Source organism: Nannospalax galili, unplaced genomic scaffold (assembly GCF_000622305.1).
Source record: "Nannospalax galili isolate Female #2095 unplaced genomic scaffold, S.galili_v1.0 scaffold95, whole genome shotgun sequence".
NCBI classification, from domain to species: domain Eukaryota; kingdom Metazoa; phylum Chordata; class Mammalia; order Rodentia; family Spalacidae; genus Nannospalax; species Nannospalax galili.
The window spans coordinates 2,439,753-2,458,451 of NW_008342393.1; the positions used below are offsets into that span (position 1 = coordinate 2,439,753).

General features: G+C 46.6%; 1 protein-coding gene and 1 long non-coding RNA gene across 13 annotated transcripts in view; one reads left to right on the forward strand and one right to left on the reverse strand.

The window, feature by feature from the left end:
• The first annotated feature begins 1,924 nt into the window (after nucleotides 1–1,924).
• The window catches only part of Sp2 (Sp2 transcription factor), a 34,300-nt gene continuing 17,525 nt past the window's right edge, over nucleotides 1,925–18,699 (forward strand). Inside the window, exon 1 of one of the 4 annotated variants that reach the window (XM_008838260.3) lies at nucleotides 1,925–4,197. In XM_008838260.3, the coding sequence (XP_008836482.1) occupies nucleotides 4,191–4,197 (7 nt within the window). In that variant the 5' untranslated portion in view covers nucleotides 1,925–4,190. Of the gene's footprint in view, nucleotides 4,198–4,952; nucleotides 4,972–5,943; nucleotides 5,963–18,699 lie in introns of those variants that run through there. The other 3 variants (XM_008838261.3, XM_029566047.1, XM_029566048.1) reach the window with 3 other exon arrangements.
• Nucleotides 4,204–18,699, reverse strand: part of LOC103738332 — a 41,026-nt gene continuing 26,530 nt past the window's right edge. For all 9 annotated transcript variants that reach the window (XR_003850379.1, XR_003850381.1, XR_003850385.1 and 6 more), the window contains 2 exons: nucleotides 7,603–7,804; nucleotides 4,204–4,762 (listed from right to left, as the gene is read on the reverse strand). This is a non-coding gene — a long non-coding RNA (uncharacterized LOC103738332). The remainder of the gene's footprint in view (nucleotides 4,763–7,602; nucleotides 7,805–18,699) is intronic.

The following is an 18,699-nucleotide window of genomic DNA, read 5'->3' on the forward strand; positions in this document are numbered from 1 at the left end:
CAAGTTTATGGATGCCCAGCAGATGGAGTCCAGACTGTGACCGTGAAAATGAATGGCACTATGGAACTTGGGGTTGTGAGACATTTGCTTCCTGGATTGGATCAAAGGATAAATGGATTTCCTTTCAGCATGGCACTCTGGTATAACTATGGGAAAACTTAACATTCCCTTGATTCTTTAGCTGAGGTAGCATTACAAAACTGTCGAGGGCTAGATCTTGTTTTTATGTATGACATTAGGTGAGAAGTGATGCTTTTATGCTAATCACACTGGGGTTATCAGAGATAGCATTAGATTGGTCCAACAACAAATTAATGCCAGAGAACAGGAACTTATTAATCACCAGAATTGGTATGAGTCCTTATTTTCCTGGTCACCTTGGCTAACTACATTGTTAAGTGCTGTTGCAGGGCCCTTGATCCTTATTCTCCTAGTATTTACCCTTGGGCCCTACCCCCTAAATGCTCTTGTAAGATTCATTAATTGAAGGCTCCAAGCAGTTAAACTCATGATATTAAAAAGCCAGTATAATCAACTTGTGCCGATTGAAGAAATACAAAAAAAAAAGTTTAGCCGGGCGTGGTGGCGCATGCCTATAGTCCCAACACTTGGGAGGCAGAGGCAAGCGGATCTCTGTGAGTTCAAGGCCAGCCTGGTCTACATAGTGAGTTCCAGGACAGCTGGGGCTACAGAGAGACCCTGCAAGAAACAGTATGCACCTTAATTTACCAGATAAGAGAAAAAAATGTATGTCAATTATACTATTAGGTACTATACTGTGAACTGGCTCAGCAAACTTACCTAAGTTACTTCATTTTGTGCAGAGCCATTTTAGCAGCAACTTTGCTTCACACCAAAAGGAAAAGGGGGGCAACCTTGGGTCCTGGGAAATTGTCCTAGCCATGAACCATGGAATGTGCTAATTCTAGACGTTTTACATCTGGCTAACTGCTTGTTTTCGCTTCTGTAACTCGCTTGCTATTTTAGGTCACCTTGACACAAAGTATAAGACCACCCTGTTATTGTCTGACCACCGGTAACTGCTGATTTCAGCTTTCTTACTATACTTGTTATGGTGAGGAAGTTGACTAATTATAAAATTACAAAGTTGATTGCCAAGTTATATGACTGTATCACTTGTCTGTATAATGATTGGTTGTTGAGTAATAGATTCAAAGTTCTGCTATGTTGTACAAACATGATTGGTTCACAGGTGTCCTGTTTGAATAATATTTCCATAATCCTATGAAAACTCTGGCCTGACAATGATCAGGGCTGCATCTACTCCTGAGATAGACAGCCTGGCCAGTAGAAATAATAAACATTTACCTTGCTACTTTTCTTAAAGTGGTGCTGGTGAACTGTCATATAACAACAAACAAACAAATCAAGCAGAAAAAGTGTGTGAGAAGCCATACATGCCAAGAGTCCAGGGCAGCACCAAGTCAAAGCTTGGCTGAGCAAGGGTGAAGAACACAGATTTTGATCAGAGTTTTTTTGTTGTTTGGTTTATTTTTCAGACAGGGTCCCCCAGTAGCGCCAGTTGAACTGCAACCCCCTATATAGGCCAGGCTGGCCTCCATCTCACAAAGAGCTGCCTGCTTCTGCTGGGATTAAAGACATGGTCTGTACTTTTTTTAGTATTATTTAATTAATTAATTAATTTATTTTTTGGTCTGAGACAGGGTCTCCCTGTAGCCCCAGCTGTCCTGGAACTATGTAGAGCAGGCTTGGCTTTGAACTCACAGAGATCTGCCTGCCTCTGCCTCCCAAGTGCTGGGATTAAAAGCGTGTGCCACCACGTACTGTGTGTATTGCCTGCATGTAGGTAAGTGCACCTGTGTTGTGCAATGCCCTCAGAGGACAGAAGTGGCTGTTGAATCCCTTGGAACTGGAATTACGGACAGTTGTTACCTGCATATGGGTGCTGGGATCTGAACCCGGGTCTTATGCAAGAACAGTCAGTGTTCTTAACCACTGAGCCATCTCTCCAGCCCCATGATCTGGACTTTTAAGGATGCCTAGGCATTTACCGGAAGACAGAAGAAAGGGCAGACCTACCTAGGAAGAGAACTAGTTAGAAAGATACCTAAGTGTTTACAGGCGATGGCATCTCTCCTTGAAAAAAAAGACCAGGACTGTTGGGAAGGAAAGGGGGTGGAGGAGAACGCATAAAAGACTCAGAGTATAGAGGGTCAGGTGTTAGTGCAGTGGGGAAGTGGATGTGGGAATCATGAGTTTGAGGCTAGCTTAAGCTACACAAGTTGACACTGCCTTAAAGTTTTGACTTTATGCAGGGCAGAGTTGCAGTGAAGGATTTGTGCATCCACATCCACATGCACATGGAGGCCAGAGCAGAATGTTGGGTAGCCCTGCTTTGCTGCTGTCTCTGAAACTAGAGCTAGGCTGGCAGAGAGCAAGTCTCAGCAATCCTCCTGTCTCTGCCCCTCACCCCGCAGTGCTGGAGTTATAGATACCTACTGTACGAGTGTAACCCCCCAAAATACTGACTTTTTACATGGGTTCTAGGGATTGGAACTCAGGTTGAGCAGCAAGTGTTCTCTCCCGTCTAGCCATCTCCCCAGCCCCCAATGAAGGATTTTAACTACTGAAGTGTCATCACCTAATACTTTGTTTTTCAAAAGCTAGTCTGAGAGGGATTGACTGGTAATTCAGAATTACTGTGTTCTAAACATTCGGCTTTCAATTACCTTCTCTCAAAAACCTTTCATAGCAGTGATAGGAAGAACAAGGGAGATAGGGGAGGGTAAGACAGAAAATGTATTGAGGGCCCAAGGGGTAAAGCTCAGTGATAGAAAGTTCATGTGTCTGGGGTTCAGTCCCCAGCACCGCAAAAGTTTCTAAACGACATCCCCACAAGGGTGTGTGTGCATGTTATCGGCACCTATACAATAAGTATATCGCAAATATTGTTTTTGGAAGCTTTGTTCTATACTCGCATGAACTACTTTGAGCCTATCGCATACCGAGTCAGGATGTAAAACCTATTTCTCACTGTGGGATACTACAAACAAAAAAAAGAAAAAAAAGAAAAGCAGTGGCACTGCTAGGAAGTGTAGGTTTGAGCAGCCTGAGTTTAACAGCTGAGGATGCAGGACTCAGAGAGTCTAAGGTCCCACGGTAAGTTAGGTGTGTACGTTTCCTGCCCACGCTGGTCTGAAGCCAGGGTGAATTCCCCCACGAGTGCCACGCCGCCTGCTCCTAGGCGTTCACAGAAGGTAGGCTCGAAGGGAAAGGTAAACCTACCTGGGTGGTGCCTACCAAGTGCTGTACCTCATTCGGGAAGAAATGAGGCGGAGACCAAATCGCTCAGCCTCCAGCGAGCAACTCAGACCACCTGAGGCACTGGCTAAAACACAGATTTTAGGTACACCAGAAAAGTAGCAAAAGTGGTTAGGGGAGGCGGCCCGGGAATCCGCCATTGGAAAGAGGAGACCACCGCGACGCGCCCTTGGGGCCTTAGGAATTAGGGGGGCTCTGCGATAAGCCGGTGAGGACTAGGAGGGCCTTGGACTAGGACCATGACAGTCCCCTCTCGGACAACCCCAAGTCCCACTATGGCGTCAACCCCAAGTCCCATTATGGCGTCTGCCCTCCTCAGGCGACCCTGGCCGAGGGGCGCGCTGAAAGCTTCCGGCTCAGCAGAACCTATCTGCCTCACCTGGCCAGGACTGCGCCTAAGGAGCGATGTATATGCTTCGTGGCCTCACCCTGAGGACTTCTGATTGGCTTTAGAGCAGATCTATCACTCATCTTCTGGGTTAGAGGTGGGTGGAAGGTCAGCTATGACCAATAAAGAAGCGTTTCTCGGCTAAGCCCCTCCCCATCCAGCTTCCTGTTGCTGTCCATCAACCTCCTGGCGGGCGGGACTTTGCCTCCCGCCAGTTGGCTAATGGACACGTCCTTCATTCCTCAGTGGATTTCCGGTTGGTGCCCGCTACCGTCTATCAGTGACGCTTCACAGTTCTATTGGCCAAACCAACGTCACTCTAGATGCGGCTCAATGATTGCTTGGAAATGCTGTCGGTCCCCAATGTGCCGAACGCTCATTGGTGAGCTCTGCCGTCGCTCGGGCGGTGGCGGGCTCCGGGATTGGCGGGTGCTAGGCGGGCGGTGTCAGGCTCTCGGTGGCGGCGGAGGCGGCGGAGGCCAGGGAGGAAGATGTCGTAATGAGCGGTGGGTCCTGGCCTCTGCCGGCGGGGTCTTCCCGACCCTCAAGGGTCGGAAAGACAGGCGGAGTCCGCGGGGAGGGGAAGCTGGGGCAGGGGGTTCCCCCCTGGGGTTGGGCCTGGCGCCGGGGCCCGGCTACGGGAGGGGCGGGGGAGGAAGGATTCCCGCCCGGAGGAGGAGCGCGGCTGGCCAGCCAGGCGGAGGCACCCGGAAGGGGGCGTTAGACTCCCCGCCCCCTCGGAGCCCGCTGGGCGGGAGGGCGGCGCTTCCGGGGGCTGGCACGCGGAGCGGGCACCGGGGCGATTCTGGACCCCCTCCGCCGGGCCGCGCAGGGTCCGCAGACGGTCCCTGGGTCTGTTCCGCGGAGGCGGTGGGCACCCCTCGGGCTTGCCCTGTGACTGGGAGCCCTCGGGATTGCAGAGGGGCCGGGGAATTCTTGAGATTCACACGGTGCCAATCAGACGGGCCCTGTTGGCGTAGGCTCCAGCCTGCTTACCGACGTAGCATCGCAGTTGGAGACGCTGTCAGGACTCGAGGGCACTCCCTAGGCTGATGAGTCTGGGCCTTGGAACTGCCAAGTAAAAATTGTCTTTTAATGTTTGCACCCGAATCCTTGAGCCTCAGGCTAGATCTCAGCAAGTATTTGGAATTCTGAGACGTTTGAGAACTCGCTGATTACTCCCAGTCTGGTGCCTGATGCCCCGTGGGAAAAATGTACTGAAATCCCCCAAAAAGCCCCGAAGCAATCGCTCTTGAGGGATGACCTAAGAAATAAAATGGGTAACTTGCTTTCTTAACCCCACCACCATCTCTATGCTGACTTAATGGTCCTCAGCCTCCTTACCCTTCCTAGGTTTCCTTTCCAATGCATTCTAATTTTAGTTAAGATAGGAAGTGTGTCTTCTCTGGGCAATTAAGAAATCTGCCCATACTGTGTTTCTTGGTTTTGATTCCAACAGCTTGTCATGTTTGTTTCATAATTAACTTGATCCAAGGGCACTCTGTTTGGCTTTTCTCCTGAAAATTTTTCTTCTGAGGTTACTATCTTATTTATTTGTTGCTTCCCAGAGACAGGATCAGGCCAGTAATCCGTTGTGAACTGTCAATTGGCCCAAGGTCCCCTTATGAAACACAAATTTCATTGTAGAAAGGCGACTGATGTTTCAGTGTGCACTAGGGTACACTGTCTGGAACTGTTTCCTGCTGTATATGCAGTGGGTATCACAGAGGAAGGTTAAATGTGAGTTAATTTTCTTGCGGTGTTGGAGATTGAACATAGTCCTTACAAATGCCAGGCAACCACTCTACCCCTGAGTTCTATCCTGAGCCCTGTGTTGTTTTGGGTAAGATTTTTAAGGCTAGAAAGTTTAGGGTCTTAGCCAGTGTACAGAGAAGCTGCCAAGGGAAGGATGGCAGAGCCCAGACCACAGCAGCAATTTCCATTACTAACACAAAGAAATCCATTGTCTAGTAATGAATGTAACTGCAGTGTCTTGTTTTGTTTCAAATTCTTAAGGACAATGAGCAGATCTCCAAACCTATCAATTGAGCTGATGTCAGTGCTCCAGTGGCTTTTGGGGGGTGGGGGTGAGCTCTCTGGCTGGCCCTGGTACTCATTCTGTAGCCCATGTGGGCTTTGAACTGGAGATTGTCCTGCTTCATCCTGCCTGGTGCTGGAATTCTAGGTGTGTGCCAATCTGCTTGGCTTCCAACGACTTCAGACAGGCTTTAATACCTGTTAGAAATGGATTCTCTTTGGCTGTGGTAATTGGTGAGTTTTCTAATTCTAGTTTTTCCACTTGGTTCTACAGAGACTCCCCTTTTTGGTTAAAAGCAACAGTCGAAAGGGAAAATAAGCTGGTCTGACACAATTCTGAACCTCTAGCTAGGCTGCTGAAGACACAGTTTCTTTGCCAGAGACCTAACTAGTTTTTTTTTTTTCATCTGGATCCTCCCCTGGGTGCCCAGCAGGGACACCTGGCTCTGGGAGGAAGAGTTTGGCATCTCTGCAGACAGCATATAGACTGGCCCCTTTTTTCTCGAATTCAATTAAAAATTTGGGCCAGGTCCAGTGAGACAGCCAGTAAAGGCACTTGCCACCAAGCCTCATGACCTGAATTTGATCTTTGGGTCCCCACATGGTAGGAGTAGAGAACTGACTCCTATGAGTTGTCCTCTGACGTCCACAGCCACACTGGCACATACACCTACACATATACATGCACCCCAAAATAAATAAATGTAATACTTTTTTTTTTTAAGTTTGGGCTAGTGGAGGCCTGTCAGAAAGAGAGAATCAGTGGCTTTTGGCAGATTTTTTTTTTTGTCTTTTTGAGACAGGGTCTCACTGTTCCAGCTGGCCTGGAACTCACTATGTAGACCAGGCTGGCCTTGAACTCACAGAGATCCACCTGGCTCTGCCTCCCACGTGCTGGGATTAAAGGTGTGCCCCACCTCACCCTGCCAGATGTTTGTTTAAAAACACCAAGGCTTTCCAAGAGGTAGGAGAGTTTAATTTGGTATTTTGGTCTTGAACTTAGTTCTTCTGAGGGTTAATAGAATTTTGGAGAAGTTACAGAGCCTCTTGTATCAGGCAGTGATGAGTACTATAGGTATGTGGCAATTCCCAAGCTTACTTTAAGCAAGCACTGGCCTACAAGAGCCCTTGTAATGACTTTTTAAGCTTCTTGCAGCCAGCCAGTAGACCCTAGTATTAATGAGGGCTCAGCAATATCCTAGACCTTGACCCCTACCATTCCTATGATAGAATAGACCATTTTTTTCCCTAAGTTATCTTTACTCCATCTCTGTGTATGCACAAACTAAAAAATCCTGCTTCCAAAACTTGGAAAATTTTAGTAATTGTTTTGGATCAAGTGGATAATGGCCATAGAATTAAAGAGGCAGAGAGACATGACCTTAAAGTTTGTGTGAAGTATTAGAAAGTTTAGAGATGTAGGTGTGTGAGCACATCTGAGTGTATAGGATTACAGGGCCTAATCCCAAACCTTGTGGGCTGTGAGCTCGGAGTACAAGCTGCTTGGAAAAGGTAATTTGCTTTCTTAAAAGTTTATTGGGTGGCTCTGTCTGCACTATCTTTTGGGGCATTTAAAGGATTTGTGAACTTCTGGCCTGTTCTAAACCAGGAGTTCAGGCCAGGTGTGATGAGACACCTATAATCCTAACCCTTGGGAGGCTGAGGTAGAAGATGGTGAATTTGAGACCAGCCTGGGCTATATAGTGAGTTCCAGGCTGGCCTGAGCTATATAGCAGCAAGACCTAGTCTCAAACAAAAAAGACAAGGGAAGTTGTATACACACGATGGACCAAATAAGTGTGTTTCTAGACAGAAATGCAGCCTCAGTGGACACGCTGATGTTTTTCCTTGATGTTTCGAATACCATGACTTACCAGGTAACTCCTATAGCAGGGGAACAAAAGCTCTTTATTTCTTCCTTCGTAGACCCGGGTTTTTATATTTCTGAAATGTAGGCGAACGTCTCTGTCTTATAAGATGCTTTCTCTGTAACCAATAGATCTTTTTCATGAGCTGCTTTCTCTTAGGCCTTCTGGGTGGAGGAGGTTTCGAGTTCTGTCAGTAATCCTTTGGAGCCTGGTGGGAGGAGAGAAGCAAAGAGGGTTGAAAAGGGACATTTCTAACTCAAGGGCATTGTCAGGCTAGGTAGGAATGGAACTGGGGGTTGTTCTTGAGGAGATGCTCCCATGGGTGGATTTGTTCCAGTTGACAGACTGTGAAATGGAAAACTTTTTTTTTTCTACTGCTTCTTAAAACCCTGAAGAAAAGAAAACAAAACCAGTAGGAGGAAACTGCGTCGGCACCAGCCTTGGGGAAGCCAGACCACCCAGTACATGTCTGGGAAACACTCTGTCACTATCACCAGGGTCACTGCCTCTCCTCAGAGTGTGCTTTAGGCTGGCATGCTCTAGCCTGATGAGCCTTGTTCAGTAGCAAGGGGCTGTAAATAGGCAGAGTGTACCATCTTGGCACATCTCAGTGTACCCCAGAGAGAGCGCCAAGCAGTGCTGAGATGTCAGGGCTATTGCATAGGAAACAAGTATGCATGCAGGCCGCCCTCGGAGTCCTTTGATGACATTCCATTTGCTTAAGCTGCCTTTTTTTTCCAACATCAGAACCACTGCTGTACCAAGTCCGAAGCTGCCATGTTGCAGTGCAGAGGTGCAGTTTGGGTGGCCAAGGCTAAGTTCTCTGAGATGCCAGTTTGCAGCCAGCTCCATGTGGTGATTCAGGCCCCTTAGGTGGCTGTTTATCCCAGTCACTGGGTGAGTGGCTTAGGAGCAGACAGCAGTACTCTGCACACTTCTAAATGTTGTCTTTCTAGAACTCTCTTGTGGGATTTGGTAAAATCACAGAGTTGGATAGGGATTTAAGAGACAGCAAGTAAGGCTATGTGATTAGAAGTGAAATATTTTTGCCCCTGGTTGATGTCAAATTGGAAGTCTCAGATTAGCCTTTGGAGAAAAAGACAAAAATCAATCAAACAAACACCCACCAGATTAAGGCATTTTCCAGGCTTTAGAAAAGTAAATGGTGAGGCTGGAGAGATGGCTCAGCGGTTAAGAGTACTGGCAGCTCTTGCAGAGGATCTGGGTTCCATTTCCAGCACCCACATGCAGCTAACAACCATCTGTAACTCCAGTTCAAGGGGATCTGACACTGTCCTCTGACCTCCAAGGGCACTCACTGCATGACACTGGTACACTTACATGCAGGCAATACACTCAAGACACATAAATAAAATTAATAAAAAACAGTAAATGGTAAGCCAGTCCTCTTCTCTAGGGAAATGAAGTCACTACTCACTTCAGGAGCTGTTCCTAGCCTCGGGGAACATGAAGAGTGACTCACAAGAAGCAGCAGAGGAAGCACCTTGTCTGTGCATAGTGTGTGTGTGTGTGGGGGGGTCCTTCCTGTTCTCTAAGACAGAATTCTGAGTCCCAGTATTCTTCAAAGCTTCTCTTGTGATGAACCCTTTCCTGGGACTGCTTCCATCATGCTGAAGAATTCCCACATCCCTTGCTGCCTCAAATTGGATGAGATGTGACCCAGGCAACATGTAAACTAGCTAATTACAGTCATGCTTGGAGAAGAGGCATTCAGAGTGGAGACAGACAAGGGGTCTTCACATTTAGATGCCCTTATGATTTTTTTTTTTTTTTTTTTTTTTTGAGACAGGGTCTCACTATGTAGCACTGGCCTGAACCCACAGAGGAGAGCTCACTACTGCCTCTGTCTCCTGAGTGCTGGGATTGAAAATATCTGCCACCAAGTCTGCTGTCTTCATGATCTTAACTAACCCTCCCCATGTATGTTAATAGCACAGAACTGTAGCACACCTCTGTGGAGCTGAGGCACTTTCACTGGTGTTTGAGCTGCTCTGGCACATGCACCACCACACTGAGTTTATGTGGTGGGGGGGATGGAACCCAGGCTTCATGTGTACTAGGAAAGCACTTGAGCAACTGAGCCACAGTCCTAGCCCTCTCTTTTGGCTCTTGAATTCCACTTAGGCTCTCTTCCCCTTCATTCTTCCAGGATTCATTCACTCATGAATTTATTCATTTATTTATTAAGGTCCTACTATTTTAGGTACTAGAGGTATATAAGTGAGTATGAGAGAGGCCCTTGCCCTTAGCAAATTTATGTTCTTAATGGGAGACAATAATTAAGTAACTAATAAGTACTTGTTGGAAAATGAGAAGTGCTGAGGATAAAAATAGAAGAGAGGGAGGATAGGAAAAATGTGTGGGTGGGGCAGGTTCACAGGATGTTAGGGAAGGCCTCAGTGAGGTGACATCAGGATGAAACCCTGAAAGAGTGAAGGATTAAACCCATGCTCCATCTGCAGTGAGAGGAGCAGGGGGGGGGGGGGGACTGGAGCAGACATAGGGGCAAGTAGCAAGCCCTGATGGGGAGCACACCTGCAGCAACAGGGAGGACAGCATGGCTAAAGCAGTGAGGGAAGAGTGACAGGAAGGCAGGGCAAAGGTAATGGGAGCCAGTTTTCATGGCCCGTGTGTGATGGTGGGGCTTTGGCTCTGATGGGATGCTTTAGGGCCTCTGTGCAGAGTGGTGACATAGTTTCATTTGCATTTGATATGGGCTTGGAATAGACTGACAAGGTTAAGGTTAGGATAGCTAGGTAGCCTTCTGAGTTAGCCATGTAAGAGATGGTGCAGACACGGATTCACGTAATGACAAGAGGTGATGAAAGCAGCCATTTGGAATGTATTTTCAAGGTAGAGCCAGAAGTGTTTGTTATCAAAAACCAGAAGTTAAGGCTAGCTGGCAAAGTCTTGGGCTGCGCATCTGGAAAGACAGAGTTAGCATTCATTGCAGTGGGGAATGTTGAAGGAAGCTTAGAATTAGGGAGCTCACAGGAACACCATCAGTGCTAGAGCCAAGGTGCCTTCCATTCATCCAAGTGAAGATGTCAAGGGCAGGCAGGAAACAGTTGTCAGCTACCATGTGGGTGCTGGGGAGTGTCTGGAGACAGACACTCAAGAGTCATCAATAGACATATTACTGATTTTTATTTGTTACTGTTTTTTGTTTTGTTTGTTTTGGTTTTTTTTGTTACTTTTTGTTTTGTTTTTGATACAGGGTCTCCCTGTAGCCCCAGCTGGCCTGGAACTCGCTACATAGTCCAGGTTGGCCTTAATGTCACAGAGGTCTGCCTGCCTAAAGGCCTGTGCTACCACGACCAGGCCTATTACTGATTTTTTTTTTTCTTTTTTGTCTTTTTAAGACAGGGTCCCCCTGTAACCTCAGCTGGCCTGGAACTCGATATATAGACCAGGCTGGTCATAGAGATCCGCTTCTGCCCCCACCTTGGGCCCCCCCAGTGCTGGGACTAAAAGTGTGCACCACCACACCGGCTATTACTGATTTTTAAAAAAATTTTATCTATTATTTTTATCTTATGTGTATGCACGTATTGCCTGAATGTAGGTAAGTGCACCCATGTCATGCAATGCCCGTGGAGGTCAGAAGAAGCTGTCAGATCCCCTGGGACTGGAGTTATGGACAGTTGTTAGCTGCCATGTGGGTGCTGGGATTCGAACCCAGGTCTTCTGCAAGAACAGCCAGTGTTCTTAACCACTGAGCCATCTCTCCAGCCTCTATTACTGATTTTTAAAGCCATAAAAGTAGGTAAGATCACTCAGGAAATAGGCATAGACAGAAGAAAGATAGGTCCTGAGGCTGAGCCCTGGCCCAGTCTACCCACTTAGAATTTGAGACAAGAGGAAGAACCCATGGAGGAGGCTTAGAAGTGGCCTGAGAGGTAAGAGTCTGTCTTGACAAGTGTATCTTGGAAGCTCAGAAAGAGTGTTTCCAGGAGCAAGAGCAATCAGTTGTCAGATCCAAGGTCTAAGAATTAGCCATGAATTCAGTAATATGAAGTCTCGTAGCCTTAGTATTGGCAGTGTGAATGGGGAAGGAGGTACAGCCTGGATAGAGCAAGTTCATGAAAGACTGAAAGACTGTCAGGGGAGTAATTAGGAACAGCAAGCACAGATCCTCCTTGGCTTAGGATGAGGCTGCCTCTCTGGTAAATTCATAGTATGTTGGAAATACTAGAATCCAAACATGCATTTTAATACACCTAACATTCCAAATATTACAGCTCAGCAGAGCCTACTTAAAACAAGTTGAACACACTCAGAGATTAGGGGCTGGGGTTGGAGTTTAGTTGGTAGAGTGCTTATCTAGATTCGCGAAGCCCTGGGTTTGAAAACCAGTTATGGTGATGCACATCTTCAGTCACAGCACTTCAGAGGTAAAGGCAGGAAGATCAGGAGCTCAAGGTCACCCTTGGCTACAGAATGAGTTTGAGGCCAACCTGGACCACATGAGACCCTATTTCAAAAAAAACAAACATACCTTTAGTTCCAGCACTCCTGAGGAAGAGGCAGGTAGCTCTCTCTGAGTTCGAGGCCAGCCTGGTCTACATAGGGAGATCCAGTCCATCTGGGGCTACAGGGAGACCCCATCTCAAAAACAAAAACAAACAAACATAAAACACTTAGGTATGCTGACAGTTGGACAAAATCATCTACAGCAGTCTATTTTTTAAAATATTTTATTTATTATTTTTATTTTATGTGTATGCGTGTATTGCCTGCATGTAGGTAAGTGCACCTGTGTTGTGCAGTGCCCATGGAGGGCAGAAGAGGCTATCGGATCCCCTGGAACTAGAGTTACAGACAGTTGTTAGCTGCCATGTGGGTGCTAGGATTCGAACCCAGGTCCTCTGCAAGAACAGTCAGTGTTCTTAACCACTGAGCCATCTCTCCAGCCCCTACAGCAGTCTATTTTATAAATAGTGAAGTGTTAAATATCGCATATAATTTGGAAAACGTTGCCCGGTGCACACCTTTAATCCCAGCACTGGGAGGCAGAGGCAGTCAGAGCTCTGTGAGTTTGAGGCCAGCCTGGTCTACATAGCAAGTTCCAGGACAGCTGGGGGCTTCAGGGAGACCCTGCTTCAAAAAGACTTTAAAAAAAATACAAGAAAAAGAAAACATGATCATGACTATGCTTTTATACCACTATAAAGTTGGAAAGCTAAGCTGGAGGCCTGTAAGATGGCTCAGCACTTAAGGGTGCCTGCCACTGAGCCTGACAACCTGAGTTCAGTCCCCGGACCATATGATGGAAGGAGAGAATTACTTCCCACAAGTTGTCCTCTGACCCCCACACACATACAAATGCACATGCACACATGAAATAAATAAAATGTAATAAAAAGTTAAGTTGAATCATAGGCAGTAAGGAACCATCTACACAGGTAATGCATAAGGGGTATTGTTTGAAGAGGATAGGTAGGGAATCTGTTCAGGAAGGAAATTTTAACTTCTTGATGAAATTGTGTATCCATATAAGGGCCATGGGCTGAATTGTGGGATCAGCGTTGAGGATAGGGAAGACCAGAGGCTTGGTGGGTAGAGACAAGATTGCTGTTCTCTTCTTTTGGCCTGTGGCATTAGTGGCCCTCTGCTCAGAGTTCTGTGACAGAAGCCAGTGAACTTGATCTTCCTGTGTCTTACAATAGTATTGTTGTGACTGCTGGATATTTGGTTGTTGCGGGCAGTTTGGAGTCTTTAACAGCCCAGTTTGCTGCTGGTCCATCCTCCATCCAAGCTGATTCTCAGCCCATTTGTCAGCTTCCCTGGAGGTCCAGCTTTGTTCTCTAAAACCAGCAGTGGCTTGCTTTTCCCTCACCAGCTCTGAATTCTTCCAGGCTCGGCAGCTGGGAAAGCCTGGCCTTAGAAACTGCTTTGTTGGCTTCTGGCCCAGCCGTGCTGACCAAAATAGCCACCAGAAAGACTGTTTGCACAGAGTGAAATTCCTGCAGGGGAAATACCATAGTGGAGGGCCAAGGAAGCCATAGCGGGCATGGTAGGAACTGGCAAGGGGAAAAAAAGAAGCCCCTATCCCCAGGTCTAGGTATGGAGTTTGAGCTAAGTCTTCTTCCAAAGGGGAAAAAACTTCCTAAAGCCTATTTGTTGTGGACCCCTTTCATCCCCTGTATCTCAGAGTAGTGTTCTTGCTGAGGGTACAGCTCCATGGTAGAGTACTTGCTTAGCATGCACAAGGCCCTGGGTTCCAGTCCCATCATCCCTGTCCAAGAAAAAAACATGATGGCAGTATTATCAGTGAATTACTAGTAGGACAGCCTTAGGCCAGTGACTAGGGCTCTGTAGTCCTTCCTGTTCTACCATACCCTACCCCAGTCTTTGGGAAAAAACACCCCTCTCCCCAGGGTGGGTCCCTACCCTATGAGACAACTTGCTTCTGTGGGTCCTAGGGAGTGTACTTTGGTACTCAGCAAGGTCACCTGCTCTGACAAGAGAATGAGTGATAAATGGCCAAATGGAGAGCGTAAGCTTCAAGCTAGGGGAAGAGAGTGGCATGTGTACTGGACTCACCAGTGATAAAGAGTGGAGAAGGGGAGGCAGGGGAGGCTTATCAGAAGAACTTCTGGAAACTACTGGAGGGGTATAATCAGGGGAGTGGCAAGATGGGATTTGTATTTTACAAAGATAGTCCAGAGTGTGCTGGCTGGATAAGGGGATAGAGACTGAGGGTGGTTATTTTAGGCCGAGCCAAGGGTGATTAAAGCAAGGATGATAGCTGTGGAGACTAGTGAGCAGACAGGAGAGAAATTTCTATGGAGGTAGAATCCTGAGGATCTGATCTACCAGGAGGTTCTGTTGTGGTTGGACTACCTGGAGAGGCTGGTTTTCTGAAGGGTCTGGTCTTCTTGCCTGTCTCCCTGCAGCAGTACAGCTGTACCTGTACTGGGAATGAGGCCTGGTGCAGGAATCCAGTGAAGACACACATGGCCTACTCTGAGGAGCAGGTCTAGGCCCATGATCAGTGTAATGGGGGTGAGTGCTACTGAACAACTTAAACTCATCTCAGTCCAGAAAGGACCCTGAGGACATAACATTCCTATGACAAAATGGCTGTCGATAAATTTTGCTTCGTGGAAAAAATGAAAACCAGTCTGAGACACAAAGGTGAAGAAGACATTAGCTTGAAGAGACAACTAGGAGTCCTAAGTAAGGGAAGGCAGCAGCAGAGATAAGGGCTCCTGGGATCTGGAAGCTGCCTGTGGAGGCTGGGGATGAGAAAATGAAAAAGCGAGGAGGGAATGTTCAGGGTTGGGAGTGTCTGGCCAGCTCAGCGAAGGCCCATGGGGGCTGGGCTGAACACAGACCTAGGAGCCATCAGCCTGTGGAAGGTGTCTGAAGCCATGTGAGTGGCACAGTCCCCCAGGGAAAGGGGTTTTGTGTGAGGAGAAGGGACAGATATTAGGGAATGCCAGTATTTAAGTGGTGGTAAAGGAAGAGGAGCCCCCAGGGGAAGAGGTGAGAGAAACCCATGGGAATTTGGAGGGAGAGGTGATGAATGGTCAGAGGGCTTTAGAAGCAAACAGGTTGGTGGTGACCTGGCTGGAAGCAGTCAGCAGAGTGTGAGATGGAAGCAGGGAGAGGGCATAGGGGAGGGTACAGCAGTATGTTCCATCAAGTTTGACCAGGGAGGCAGGAGGGGAAGGCTGTGCTGGAGGGGCAGGACAGGGAAGTGGGGGGTGGTGATCAGCACAAGAATCCTGAAGTTAGGTGCCTTTTTCTAAGTCTTGGAGTTCAGCTGGCTTCTGGTATGGGGAAAGGAAATTCAGGTATGGTCCTAGCAGTCCCCTGACACTGCAGTCCCCATCCCCTTTGCTGCCATCAAGCCTTATTCAACACCCTTGGAATGTTCCTTGAGGCCAAGTGACAACACTGGTCATTTTGCTGGTGAGTGCAAAACTTCAGCTTAGGAACTTTGGAAAGTTTTAGTTAAAGTCAATTAATGGTACGATCCAAATGATATAGCTGAAAGACATGCATCTTTTTGTTTCAAGAATATTCAGTAAGGGCTGGTGAGGGACTCAGTGGTAAGGTGCTTGCCACCAAGCCTGATGACCTGAGTTCCATCCCCATAACCCGCATGGTTTAAAAGACAGAACCAATCCCTATAAATTGTTCTCTGATCTCCACGGACACAGGCACACATACGTATACACACACACACACACACACACACACACACACACATACAAATGTTTTTTTTTTTTAAAGTGTATACAGTGATCCTATTTATCCATGTGGTTAAATGGAGGTTTCAGTGACCAAGTATAAATTGCTGTTACAAGCAAATGGTCCTGTTAAGTTGGTAGAAGTGCAGGAGGTATAGCTCAGTGATAGAGTGTTTGCCCAGCATGTGTAAGGCCCTGGGTTCAATTCTCAGTACAGAAAGAAAAATACCTAACATGGTGGAAGTTGTATGGCGCAATCAGGAAATTGTGCCTAAGAGTCCCTTCGTGGGCTTCATAGTCTACCTAACTGTGCTTTGAATAATGGGAAGGAAATCTAACCACGACTTATATCCACGTAACACATTTTAAACCTAAGGGTCCAAATTAACAAGGTTGCCCACAGTCTGAGAGCTGTGGATCTGTGCTACCTCTCCTTAACCATTTCATTTCCAAGGAGGAAATACTTCTCTTTTTCCTTCTCTTTTCTCTTTCCATTACCAGGATGTGATTCTGCAACAGCAGGGAGGTGATTTCTCTGATGGCCCAGGTCTGCAGTCCAGGGATCACATAAAGGTCTGAGTGGCAGTAGGAGGCATACTCAAGTGGTGTTAGACCTAAAGAAGTATTTCAGGAGCCAGCTGGTGAGGAAAGGAAAAGCAGAGTGAAATGGTACGGTGTGGAGTGCTGGCAGTCTACAGCTTGCCTCAGTAGACTCTGCTTTTTTTTATTTTTTAATTATTTTATTTTACGTATATGAGTTGTATTGCCAGCTTAAATGCACCCTTGTCATGCAGTGCCCACAGAAGTCAGAAGAGGGCATCGGGTCTCCTGGAACTGGAGTTATGAACTGTTGTTAACCACCATGTGGGTGCTGGGAATCAAACTGGGACCCTCTGCAAGAGCAGCCAGTGTTCTTAACTGCTGAGCCATCTTTCTAGTGCCCAGTAGACTCCGCTTTAACTTGTAACTGAAGAAGCATGTGGAGCCTATCCAGGTCTCTAAACAGTTTGTCCAGGATAATAGCGACTGCAGAGGAGGAGAGAGATGGTTAAGAAGTATTGGGCCAGTTTTCATTTCATTTCATTTCCACCCTGTCCTGCTGTAGTGTTCCTCCATTTCATAACACAGGATAGATGTCTGAGGTAGAGTCATTCACCACTTTTTGCTAAGTGAGCTTGAGGTCCTGGCAGCCTCCTAGAAGGTCCACTGCCTGCCTTTCCAGCCCTGCCAGCAACTAACTCATCCTGTGTTCTTTTAAAAATTTTATTATTTTTATTTTACATGCATGAGTGCATTGCTCTGCATGTATGTGAGTACACCCGTGTCATGCAGTGCCGCAGAGGTCAGAAGATGGCTTCAGACTCCCCTGGAACTGGAGTTAAGGATGGTGTGTAGCCACCATGTGGGTGCTGGGAACTGAATCCGGGTCCTCTGCAAGAGCAGTCAGTGCTTCCAAACACTGAGCCATCTCTCCAGCCCCCTCAATCCTGTGTTTTTATCAGAGCAGCATGGTCTGAAAAGTTTTTGTTTTGTTTTGTTTTATTGTAATGCTGCGTATCTAACCAAGGACCTTGCACATGCTAGACAAGGTTTCTCCCACTAACTGTACTCCTAGGCCTCAGAAATAGAACCATTGAAAGAAAATTTAGCCTAACTTTTCACCTTGTCTCACTATCCTGACTCCAACAGAATATAGATCTTGCCTCTGGTTAAACATTTCCAGAGAAAGGAGAACATTACTTCCAAAGACAACTAGCTCTGTCTTTTAAAATTCCCTTCAGTTAAACTGAAATCTGCCTTCTTGAAACATCCATACAGGATTCTTGGTTCTGCCCTTATCTACGTGTGGATAAGTACTCTGGCTAGAACCATGGTTACTTTCCTTTGAACAAGTTCCAGTTGAAATTCTTCATTAGAAATGACCTTCAGAACAGAACCTGACACTTGAGACATGGCCCAGTGTGTGCAGGGACTTTTATTTTTCTTCTCCTACAATTGAAGTTTAAAAATTGTTGAGTTTTATTTTTTTAGTTTTTTGAGACAGGGTCTCACTACATAGGCTGGCTGGCCTGAAACTCACTGTGTAGACCAGGCTGGCCTCAAACTTGTATTGATCTTTCTGCCTCTGCCTCCCAAGTGCTTGGATTACAGGTGTGTGCTACCACACCTACCCTGTGATTGAGGGTTTTTTTTTTTTGTTGGGTTTTTTTGTTTGTTTGTTTTTCATTTTTGTCTTTTTGAGACAGGGTCTCCCTGTAGCATTGGCTGGCCTGGAACTCATTTTGTAGATCAGGCTGGCCTCGAACTCACAGAGATCCACCTGCCTCTGCCTCCTGAGTGCTGGGATTAAAGGCTTGTGCCACCATGCCCAGCTGTGATTGAGGTTTTTTTTTTTGTTTTTTGGGTTTTTTTTTTAATAATTTATTGAGAATTTCATACAGGCATAAAGAAGCAGTTCAAGATGGCAGTAGCTCTTGTCAGGCTTATGGAAACTCTACTGGGTCTTGTTTAGCTTTAAGTCAAAACCACAGGGTTTTTTTCACCTTAGAAGCACTCATAAGCTCTGTCTTCCTGTCCTATACACGTATGACTTGTTTTTTAATCTCAGTGCTGGATTTACTAAACTACACCATTGTATATGTATATGCTGAGTCTTGTGCTGGATACTTTGATGTGAGTGAGTGGAACCTCCTAGAAGTTGAGGATGGCCTTGTCTGTTTACAGATAGTGCAAGCTGAGAGGAATACTCAGCTACCCGACTATCAGATGGCACAGTCAGGATTCCCACTTAGGCCGGAAGCCTCTTGCTCTTAAGCATTACACATACCAATTTTTATTTTATTTTTATTTTTATTTTTTTTTAAATATTTTATTATTTTTA